At 27.6% G+C, this 12,607-nt stretch overlaps 1 protein-coding gene and 1 long non-coding RNA gene across 2 annotated transcripts; one reads left to right on the top strand and one right to left on the bottom strand.

Moving 5' to 3' along the window:
* Nucleotides 1–247: 247 nt before the first annotated feature.
* Nucleotides 248–1,575, bottom strand: LOC122522026. Its single transcript, XR_006304973.1, has 2 exons — nucleotides 1,475–1,575; nucleotides 248–505 (listed from the first exon to the last, which is right to left on the bottom strand). It is a non-coding gene; the product is annotated as an uncharacterized LOC122522026 (long non-coding RNA).
* Nucleotides 1,576–6,693: 5,118 nt separating this feature from the next.
* Nucleotides 6,694–9,951, top strand: LOC122522017 (A-kinase anchor protein 10, mitochondrial). The gene is made up of 10 exons (XM_043642801.1): nucleotides 6,694–7,133; nucleotides 7,419–8,256; nucleotides 8,335–8,458; nucleotides 8,537–8,673; nucleotides 8,754–8,904; nucleotides 9,017–9,131; nucleotides 9,248–9,437; nucleotides 9,519–9,592; nucleotides 9,660–9,712; nucleotides 9,808–9,951. The coding sequence occupies exons 1-10, from the start codon at nucleotides 7,109–7,111 to the stop codon at nucleotides 9,895–9,897; spliced, it is 1,797 nt and encodes a 598-aa protein (XP_043498736.1). The 5' UTR covers nucleotides 6,694–7,108; the 3' UTR covers nucleotides 9,898–9,951.
* The last annotated feature ends 2,656 nt before the right edge of the window (nucleotides 9,952–12,607 follow it).

Below are 12,607 nucleotides of genomic sequence, written 5' to 3'. Positions count from 1 at the left end.
ACAAGATCATTAGCCATAAGAAGTGCTTCAACTGGTGCAATTACTATGACCACACCGTCAATGTGTACACGATAATTTTCTGAACCATTTTGCCTTTGATCGTAATGATCTTCAAAAGAAGAAGAAAAAGAAGAAGAAGGAGAAGAAGAAGAAGAAATTTTCGTCGATGATGTAGTTTCGGATTCATCAAGTGGAAGACTTCTTACGTGAGTCCCAACAAATGCCAATAGTAAAAACAACAAGACCGTTGTCTTGAACAATCTCATATTTATTGAAAACATTGATTACACACTGCTGATTTGAGAGATCAATTTCGATTGATTTTATTACTAATATAATATTGAAGAAATAAAAGGGGAAGACAAGTAGATGAGCGAGTAAGAGAATAGGATGTCTTGACGATACGAAGGACGAACGTTTTATGACCTCCGCTAGTAGAATCAACCAGGAAAAGATACCTGCTCCCCACCTGGATACTTTGACCACACTGGACAAGTTCAAGAACCTGTCGAAGAACCGAATATCTACTTTTACGTACACACATTCTCCTTGTTAAATTCTTTTATTATCACTTTTCAAATCGTAAACATATCGATTATTATCGAATCAATCTGCTTGCGTTTAATATCGTTAGTTCTAATTTTCTTTTTGGTTTTATCAAGGATTTATAAACAGAAACAAAAAGAAAATATATATTACATAACGAGAAATATTTAAATTTCTAAATATAATGGGATAATTTATCTAATTCGTATTGTCGTTCAAGTTTTCTCTCCGCTTATTATTTATAATATTATATTTAATTCATTATTTTGTAATATATATATATATATAAAACTCAGAAAAATTTGTTATTCGTAATAGATAAATTCGTATGATTACGATAAAGAAAAAAAAAAATTTCGTGATACTAAAAGATATATTTACAATGATTGGAAAATAATATATTCAGGTGATACGTATTTTATTTCGATCATATATCCGGTTGATCGTATAAATTAACGGATTCGATATAATTGATGAAAGAAAAATAATATTGAAATATATTTCCGAAGACAAGATTTGAACAAGCGATCAAAACTTACTAGTAAAATAGTTTAGATGAAAAATATCAAACCCCGTTATAATCGAACGTATCTCTTATAAATTATTCGATACGACTTCCCTACCCCCCTTCTCCCCCTCACCACCACAGGTATTTTATCGTTTCTACTTTTATTTTGCTATTTAAAACAGGTGCTAATATTAAAATATCATAATATGTCTAAATCAATTCGTAAAGTGTAATTACAATGAACAACACAACCTGTTATCATCATTTCTTTAACGATATAAACGAGAGATCCGATTTGCAAAAGGGCAATGTCCTAACTTGGCCCCATCGAGTAGTATGAATATATTCGTATTCGTGTTCTCGTGTGTTAGTGTTCACGTGTTAGTGTTAGTTTGTTCAATCTCTTCCGGTTTTGCTTACCGTAACCTTGCCCTTGCTCTCTCACGTTCCTCACACGTGCACATGCAAGTGTATACACTGTGAGGTTTTAAACCGACTGAAATGCAGTTCACCTTTAACGTTTGCAAAACATTTCTTGCAAGGATATCACGAATTATTCATCCTTGTTTTTTCTTCTATTTTTTTCTTTTTTTAATCATTTATTTCCAAAGTATATATTATATATATATTTTCTTTTTATTATAATATATATTTCAAAATATATTTAAAGAAATTTTTCAAGATGGAAAAAAATAAGGAAGGAAAATTATTACATTATAGACAAATTTTGTATTTTAAATATGACAACGCATATTTGTTTTATTTATTTATTTAACATCAGATTTTTTCTCCTTCTTTTTTTAATAAATATATAATATATATATATTAAATTATACATATACATTTTATCGAAATTTATGATATATATACATCATATAATATTTTTATATTAAATTCTATCAAACGATACAATTAATTACGTCCAAGTTCAACAGTTATAAAAACAATATAATATAACGTTGAAGATTATCCATTACCACCCACCCCTCTTCCTCCCTTTTATTCGTAACAATAATAAAACTCCAATTCATGACCCAAATCCCAAAATACGATAGACACGAAGTTTATAACATAATTATTAATCATAATATTCTAAACGTGTGGATCAATAAATGATCTTTTATTGCAGTTTAGTTTCTTTAAGTTTGTCCTTCGTGTTGGTCAATTCCTGATGAACTAAAGGTGTCCTTTCATCTTCGTCCTTCTTCAAAGAAGATATCGAATCCTTGGAAAAAGATTGAGAATTGTAAAGGTCCTGTGTCACTTTAGCTTCGTTTTTCAAATCCTTCAATTCCTTCAATTCCTTCAATTCCTTCAATTCTTCCTTTACCAATTCTTTCAAATCTTGACCAGCACTCTTTTCCTTATCTTTAGGAATCTTGACAATGTTAACCTGATAAGGTTTACCAGTTTTGATATTATCATCAACAACATCTAATTCCTCGTTTGTTATCGACAATATTGGCCCGTCCAATTCACTTTCCTTATTTTTCTTACCGATCAATTGTCTTGCCATTGATTTGTAATCGATCAATGAAATCAAATCGATATTAGGCATCGACGTTTTACTCGGAATTAAGAGAAACATCAAATTGTCTAAAGATCCATAAAAGTTAAATTCACCATTTTGTTTTTGATCGTAAATCGTTGGCGCTGAATTACATTCCAATATAATTGACAACGATAGTATCAATAGACTCGAAATAATCATTTTTTTTCAGATTTTTATTGTTGTTTTTCAATTTCTTCTTGATTACTCAAAGAGATGCTCGTACGAAGTTCGATCAACGACTGTGGACGATTCTTACTTTCCTGAGCTCACTGTAACTATCGACGATAATGATGGTGGTGATGATGATGATCATTGGAGAGGGTAAAGGAAATGTATAGCGTTCAAGGAATATTCAACTGGTCCTTCTAGACCATGTACCGTTGACCATTTTTTTTTCTTTTTTTTTTTTGAGGAGGAAGGGAGGGGCACCTTTTTTCTTCTTCTTGTTTTTCTTCTTCTTCTTCTACGCTCGTTTAGTTTTATCGTCGGAGTATTTTTAACTTTTGTTTTACGACCTGCAATTTTTTACTTAAACGTTAAAGAATAAGAAAAAGGGAAGGATCATTTTTGTTCGATAATTCCATATATGAATTTATTTAGAATTATTTTACGACATGATTATAAATGAAATCATTGAAATGCATTTTTTTTTTTTTTAATTGTTTAGAATCGTTTATTCATAAGTACTTCGTTGAAATTATTTTGATGAATATAACGTCGATGATTAGAATCATGGAAAATATTAATTGGATATTGTATAATTTTTATTTTATTAGGATTAACGTAAGGTTTATTTTATTGTTGGGTTTTATTAAAAAAAAGAAAGATATCAATGAGATGAAATTACATTAATTTAAAAAAGTAATAAAATACATTTAAATAGGAATTAATATAAAAATAAAAATCAAATATTTCTCCTTGTTATTTGGAAGATACAAATTTAGGACGATTATTCGATCGGATTTTCAAATGAGCTCTTTTCCTTAAAGGTAGCCTTGATGTTTCAAGGATATCTTCTTTATTAGACGAAGATATAACTTTGTCTTCTTCGATCGTGGATTTCGTTGCATCTTCAATTGATTGTTCATTTTTTGAAGTAGTTATTATTGAATCATTAGAAGAAATTTCAACAGAATCCGTTTTGATGGTTGAAGAAGATATGGGTGCATTAGTGGGCTCGGTATTCAAAGATTCAACCGTTGAAACCGATGTGGGCTTTGAAATTGGTCTTGATGTGAAGTCAGCGAAATCGTAAAAGTAATCATAGTCCTAGAAATAAAAGAAAATAATTTTGTTAATCAAAATATTCAACAACCAATTTTTTAGAATCAAACATACGTGTCAATGAATTTATTCTAACGTCGTTTGAAACTTTATATATAACAAAATATATGATTAATGATAATTAAAATGAAATACTCGTCTAAATATAATATTTTTTAATAGAATTTTATTCAAATGCTCAGTCATTTGTTCTCTCTTATCAATAAATGTAAACTTTAAAGGCCTCCCCCCTGCCCCACAAGAAAAAAGTAAATCTTATCTTATCTTAGAAAACACTTTAAACGATATTTTCATTTACCGTGTAATCTTCGAGTATTTTAGAATCAAGAAGAGCTAGTATCTTCAGATCCTTCAAGTCAATTCGCACGTTAAGATCTCCAGTTTGTCGTTGATCGTAATTCACAGGTGCAGAAAGTACAACTTTGAGAAGTAGATAAATATGAAAAGCAAATACGATGGTGTAGTAGACAAACGACATGATGATGGTGGTGCACCGTTTTTTACTTATTTGTGTGCAACTGAACAACACATAGGAGGAAGAATCAGAACGTTCTTGGCACGAATCGTTTGCAAAAATGTAATACACGTGAAGTATAGTTCGAAGTAAAAGATTAAGAAAAAAAAGAAGAAGAAAAATAAAAGAAACAGAAAGAAGAAGAAGAAGAAGAAGAAGAAGAAGTAGCAGTGAAGGAAGAACTGGAGGAAGTTCACGAAGTTCTAACAGAGTCCTGACTGCGATGGTCACCTTCTCTTACTCCTATACGTAAATACTACTACTGTATTCTATTCCTGAACGAAAAACCGGTATTCCTTTCGCGGTTGAACGCACGAGAGAAGTTACCTCCTCGATGGCCTCCACAAAAGCCTTCCCAAAGGCTTGCTTCTCTTCTTCGGTAGCCTCTTCCTCGGTATCTTTTCACTACGGTGTCCGGACATTGGCCTCTTCCTTCTAGAGTCCACCTGTTTTATCTTCTATAGTATGTTTCAAAATACCATACTCAGGCACGTCTAGTATTTTATATGTGCATATGTATTTATTTATATGTTTCGCGGACTTTTTATATTTGTAGCTACTCAAATATTCTAGTGATACTTCTTGATATCCCATCTGTTTTATTTTGTATACCACGTTTCAAAATACCGTATACATGCACATCTATATGCAGACATGTACTTATTTAAATATTTCCCGATTCGTAAAATATGTAGCTACTAAAAAAACATGTACATTGCATTACATTTCGGGTTCGTCTGTCTTATTTTTTATAGTAGTTTTCAAAATAACACGTAAATATTTAGCTATTGAATGATACGAGTAATACATCTTGGGTTTTAATTTTTATAGAATATTTTTAAAAAACCCGCCTATCGCACATTTATCGGATTAGCCAATTAGAAACGTCGAAAATTTGAATAATTTTGTATAATATTTTAAAAATAATATTTGATCAATTTTAGAATATATTATTAATTAAAGTACACTAATATCATACTTGATAATCTTATAACTTATAAATTCAATATTTCTCTCGACTTACATTGATATTACTTAATATATTAATTCTCTTTAGACGAGGTATCGATTTTTCAAATTTTGCCGCCATATGCACTTCTACCAGGTTTCCTAACATGTTCATGTAATTTAATTTCAAAAAAAGGTAAACAAATGTAAGCACGATTTATTATTAACATTATTAATTAATTATATCATACAAATAATTTTATTTTACAAAAAAATAATAATTATTATTAATATTATCATTTTTAATATGACGTTCAACGTCACACATGTTGTTGTCGCATGTGCATCATTTATTTATTTATTTATTACGTTATTTTTTAAACGAGCTATATAAACAAAGCTCGTATTCTAAACACGAAAAATGCAAATGCATACGTCAAGATTAAACTTCGAATCGGGAATACATTATTTGCCATACTCTACGAGATACGAATACGAAAATTATTAGAGGTTATCCACTCCCACATAAAATTCGATATCCCATGGAAAAAAATTATACGACGAATCTTCTTCGGCTCGTAATTTTTATTGTTATGTATTACCATTAGATGCAGAGAAAATATTTGACATTTCACAGAGAACATGAACGTTCCTCCTTTGAACTTTAGATCGAGTAACTCAAACGTGAATCCTCTTTTATTTCTATAGTTATGGGATATCGAAAAGGAGAGGTGTTGTATAAATCGTTCGTCCTTCGAACGATGAAATACGTGCCACGCAAATTTAAACGGGGTTTATTTTCTTTTCTTTTTCATTTCTATTTTTAATATTTCAAACGTAGAAAAAAAAGAATTTGTAATCTATAAAAAAAAAAAAATAATAATTATAATAACAGTAACAATATATATTAATATATTAATATCAATATTAGTAATAAAACATTATAGTGTGTTACATTAAATCGAATAATTAAATACAAAAATATAATATATTAATAATAACAATATTAATATATTAATATTAATAGTAATAATAAACGTTATAGTGTGTTTCGAATAATTAAAATAGACAAATATCTATTGTGAAATACTGAGTAATAATTTCGGTGTGTCATACATAACCTATGTATATATATATAATATGTTATAATAGTATATATATATATATATATGCACAGCATTAGCGCGGAAGTGCCAGGAGCGTATACGACGCGAATAAATTTAATTAACTTTGTTAAGGAAATTGCATATTTAAAAATCAATATTTACTTTTTTAAATTAATGATGCATAAATTACTGTAAAAAAACGTTTTTTGTTAAAAGAATCGAAACAATTTTAAGGAAAGTGTTAATCCTCTCTCTTTCTCTTTCATTCTCTCTCTCTCTCTCTTTCATACACATACACACTCATTCGATATAGCAAGAATTCGTAAACGGATTCCCGATGACACTAATGACAGTTCCTTCGGATGTTGTGCGTTGCATATGTATGTGATCGACGAATATTTTCTTCTAATTTAAAACGAATAAACGTATTTTATTTTACGTTTAATAATAATTATTAGAATAATAGTAATTATAAATAGGTGTAATCGAATCGAAAAATATCGAATTCAAATTCGAAATAAAAACACGCACACGCGATTATCGAAGAAGGGAATATATATAAAAGTTATTTCTGAATAAAATCGAAATATTCTTTATTTTAAGTGTACGTCATATCGCGTTGTTTATCATGTTACTCTTTGACGTAAAAAATGTTCCAATTTTTTAAAAAACCTGGTAATTATATGACTTTTTAAAATTATAAATCTATTTCGTAATATATTATGAAAGGAATTGATAATAGTGCATCTAACAAACATAACCTCTTTGATCAAAACAATGTATTTTTACCTTTCTTATTTTTATTTTTAAATGCCTCAGATAAAGTTATTATTAAAGTTAGATAATATTTAATAGTTTTTTTTATTAATTTTCTATTTTTTAAAAGATATGCATTAACTTTTATTAATTGGACGATATGTTTTCATCGATACATCATTAATGCATTATTACTTTTTGTAGGGCAACGAGACAGGCCCAGCTTATTACACGCATCGCCAACAAAATCAACACAATTAGGAAAGACATTTGCAGATGAATACGGTGATGATTGTGCGTCGATCTATTTACCATCAAGTACATTGTGCAGCCTTGAGGAGGAAGAGGAAGATGATATCGTTAAGGAAGATAAAGACAATAAAAGACCGTTCAGGTCACAACTTTCTAAAACGCTTCCAGAAATTCTTGCAGATAAGGATGCCCTAGGTTATTTCATCCAATTTATGGATACGAGACATTCAATAGCTCTTATCAAGTTTTGGTTAGAAGTTGAATGTTTATGCGAATCATTTCCCAACTTTCATCTCAGCAATGAAAATGTAGAGAATTTTAATTTGAAGAACGATTGTACTACTGCTACTACTACTACTACTACTATTACTACTATGGAGTCAAGTAGTTTGTCTAATTCGTTGGATGATAATGATAATTTTAATTGCAACGTGCTCCAAGGTAATATTGAAAATGATGCTAGAGAAAAGGGACTGTACAATGAAATTGTAAATACTAACGATGTTAAATCAAATTGTAATGACACGCCAAAGATTAATGAGATGCTAAGTGGTATGCGACAATTAAATCGCAAGTTGGAGAACGATAGAGGAGGCGATATGACAAATACTAGGCAAGATGCTTTAAGGATTTATAAAAAATATATTATTAAAGAAACATTGGGTACTAATAGAATTCCTGAGGAACTAAAACTAGATATAGAAAACGCTCTTAAATGCAAAAACATAGAGCCTATATTACGGTGCCTATCTAACATTCAAAATATTATATTTGATGTTATCGAAAAGGAGTAAGTACAAAAAAATAACACGTCTTTTTTGCAGATTACTATGCAAAAATATTCATAATAATTGTTACAATTTCATAGGTATATTAATGACTTCCTTAGAAGTGAATTTCATTGTAAACATCAAATTGATGTTCTCACCAGTGGAAATGTACAATTAGGAGATATATTATATAACGAAACTGCGTTTTTTTATTTCATGGAGGTATGATCTTTATCACATATATTCTATCTTATAACTTTAAAAAATTATACACATTTATAATATATTCTTTTATTTCAGTTCATGGAACTCGAAAATAAACGCGAGCTCTTAGACTTTTGGATGGCTGCAATTAATTATAAACAAAATCTTTTGGAAAAAAAAGAACCGATTAATCCTGAGGAAGCTCAATCCGATGCTCTAATCATATACGACAAGTAATTTATATTTTTTAATATAATTTCATAATGTAATATTGTATAGAAATGTATATAACACATATATATTTCACTTGCAGATATTTTAGTTTGCAAGCAACTACACCTCTTGGGTTTAACGATAAAATACGTTTTGAAGTCGAAGAAAATATTTGTCGCGAAGACGGAGAGGGACCATTACCTGATTGTTTTGATAAACCTTGTAAAATTGTATATAAATTTCTCAATAAGGTATATTTTTTATTATATCCATTTTCATGTTTATTATCGTAACAAATATAAAAAAACAAAAAATGAATTTATTTATATATATTATTTTATAATTCTTTTATTTTAATTTCAGCACTATTTACCTACATTTTTATCGTCGCAGCTGTATTATAAATACTTATCGGAACTGATCAGTACCATTCAAAGCAATCCATGTTCGAATTATCAGCCCCGGATAAAGAGAGCTGGTAATCATGTTTTTTTTTTCTTATCTATTAGATTATCAGTATTTTTAAAATAAGATAAAGATAAGTACAAAATGTGAAATTTAGATATAAGCATAGGAATGTTATACGTTTATCAGGTTCCGATTGCAGTAGTGAAGTGAGCTCTATTAGCAACAGTATGCAAAGCACCCTGCAGGCAGGGAACAATGCCAATGGAATATTATCTAATACTAGTACTAGTACGAAGACAAGTGCACACAATAATATGAATATCGATACAAGACAACTGTACGATCCAGATTCTTTATGGAGACGTAACAAATATAGGTTTGTATTTTAAATCTTTTTTATTTTCTAGTTTTTATTTTATTTTATATATTATATTATATTAATATTTTAATTATACAGATTAAGCGTTGGCTACATCGATTACTTGGGTAGATTTATTACAGAAATAGAACCTGATCCTTGCAGAAAATATGGTAAATTTTATATAGATCTATTGAAACGTTTTCATTATTAATATAAATAATAATATATAATTTTTAGAATCACGATTAGCGCGTGCTGTTAAAAGACTCGTCAATTTGGAACAAGATAAGGTAACAATTATTATGCGTTTAAGTTTAGTATACGATAGACAATATATACAAATATATTTTTGATCTATTATAATATTTACTTTTAACGTATCTAGGCAAAAGAAGAGTTAGCATGGAAAATAGCAGAAATGATCATTCGTGATATTACGTCTTTGACTTTAGGAGCAACAAATCATCCATCTTGATGGGATATACTTTATCATATAAAAATCATTTTGGAAGCTTTTTATACATCACAAGAAATGCTTAAAAAAAGGTCTTATTTTCAAATAATTATCTTATTATTATTATCATTATTATTTATTACAGGTTAAAAATATATTTCTTATAAAATGTGCCAAAAGTTCAATGAAAATTAAGTTACTTTATAGATCGGCTATAATTATTTAAATTTGATATTTTTAAACAATTTCACGGAGCACTCTGCTTAATTATTTTCATTTCTCAAATTAAGTTTGATATTAATAGATTATTGAAATGAGGTTTTAATATACGATAGGTCTTATATGTGATTTATATTTACAATTAGATTATAATATGTTAGTACAATTGTTTTATTTTAGTTTATAATATATTTACAAATACGAATACGTACAGAGTGTCTAAGATTTTTCCAACCAAACTGTGTTTGTTTTATTTTCGTGCATAGAATACACTGACACTGTTTAACTGGAAAAACCTCAGACACCCTGTATACATCAGATAATCAAAGTAAATTCATTGTATATAATATCTTTTAATTATGAAAGTAACAATTTCAAAAGACAGGATAGTATTATACCATTTGTTTACTACTTAATATTTTATATTTTTTCTATAAATTTTCTTTATTACATGACATCTTGATACATGCATGTATATTGTTCTAAGTTAACAAGTAATATATTTACCGGTTAGTGCGTATCATAGATGAAACAGCAAAATATTAAATATTATATTTTAAGAAGCAACATAATGGAAACAATGGTACAAGTTAAATGAGTATCTCTTTAAAAAGAATTTTAAGAGTATATATACTCTTGATTAAAAAAAAAAAAAAACAATTTATCAGAAAATAAAGTCAATGAAAGAGAGAGATTGTTCATATTTGTGAATATAACTGTAGATATATATCGTGCAAGAGTCGCTGTAGAGCCAGCACAAATTGAGAATCGCTTAAAAATGTTTTTAAGTTAACTAAACATCTTCTTAAATTATGAATAATACTCCAACAATTTAAGAAGGTATAATTCTTATTCATGAGATTATATAAAAGTATTAATTTTGAATATATAATAATTAAGCGCATAACAAAATAATTTCCATAAAAATGCATTCTTTTGAACGCGTTTAAGATTTTAATTATTATTTATTTAAACGTTTCTTCTTTTTTTTAAATACTATATTACAGAACACAAATTTCTTCCTAGTAGTATTTTATTGGTGCGATATCTTAATCCTGTTGATACTAGCAGTGACTGTAGTTAAGGATTAAGCTACATTCTATTAAAAAAGTATAGTTATAAATTTAAAAAATAAAAAAAAAGAAATTAAATTGCACATCAATCAAAGCAGAGAACTTAATTGAATATAGAAAAATGATCTGATTAATTAATTGAAAAATAATAAAAAATCTTTTTCTTAGCGTGCTAGTAGCATAAACGAAGTTGATTAATTGTATATATTAATATCTGTAATATATAATATAAAATTAAAAGAGACACACTCTCTCTGCATAAACATACATACAGATTAAATATAAACGAATTAAGAATTAGTTGATTAGAATTAAATAGTAGATTTATTTTCGAGTATATATATAAAAATTGTACATTATGTATAAGAAAAGGAAAAAAAAAAAAAGAAGAATCATTAAAATTGATAAAAGTATATGTGCTATACTTGAATAATGTACTGTCGTAAATGATAAGCTGATAGATCAAAATTGTGATGTTAACGAATATAACATATTTAATGCTGCTTGCTGGTTCCTTTTTATACTATATTTAATACACAACTAATTATTAATTTTTTTAGAAACTTGTAATAATAACAAACGTAACAACAACATTTTTATAGGACTTACATTTATTAATTATTTCAATGAATGTAAGATATTTCTTTTCGCGTGACAAGAGAAAAGATGTATATGTTGAATTAACAAGAATATTATTATATTGTGTCTGTTATATTTATTATTTTTATTATTATTATTATTCAATAATTATGTATAATCTCTGAATATATTTCAGCAAGTTCGTTTATAAATACATGGTGCTAATATAAATGCTTTCTTTTCTTTTTTCTCTCTTCGGATAAAAATAAAAGAATACTAACTTTTTTATTATCTCAAAATACATGCGATATTTATCAAGTTATATTTTTAAAACAATAGTCTATAAAGTACAGAGTATTTATTTGTAATTGAAAATAATATTATTGGAATATTACCAGTGACCAATATCGAAATATTTTAAATGCATTATATTGTAATATTGCATCCTTTATTTACTTCGTGATAAAATTTATTTTCACATTGTAACTGATCCGTGCAACGGAAGCATACTCGTAAACGACATATTAATATTGAAGCGTGTATAGAAAGTTTTAAAATCAAATGTAATAAATTATACACAAATCTTAGGATCTCCTCTTTCTAAATACATTAATTTAATTTACTTTTTAAATAATTTAACGTACTAACATATAAGCAGTTTTTTCTTTTATTTATATGCATTTAAATTTTACGATTCTACGTTCAATAATAAATATAAAATATAAATCTATTTTAGATGTACAAAAAAATGTACTAATTATATGCATAACGTTGTATATATGTGCAAACTATACTCTTAGATGTATAAAATAAATCTCCTTGTATTTATTACATTTATAATATATCGTTATTTTAAATAG

This window comes from Polistes fuscatus, unplaced genomic scaffold, assembly GCF_010416935.1.
Source record: "Polistes fuscatus isolate 324 unplaced genomic scaffold, CU_Pfus_HIC Scaffold5, whole genome shotgun sequence".
Taxonomy (NCBI): Eukaryota; Metazoa; Arthropoda; class Insecta; order Hymenoptera; family Vespidae; genus Polistes; species Polistes fuscatus.
The sequence above is the reverse complement of the archived record's forward strand: the minus strand, read 5'-3'. Positions and strand labels throughout refer to the sequence as shown.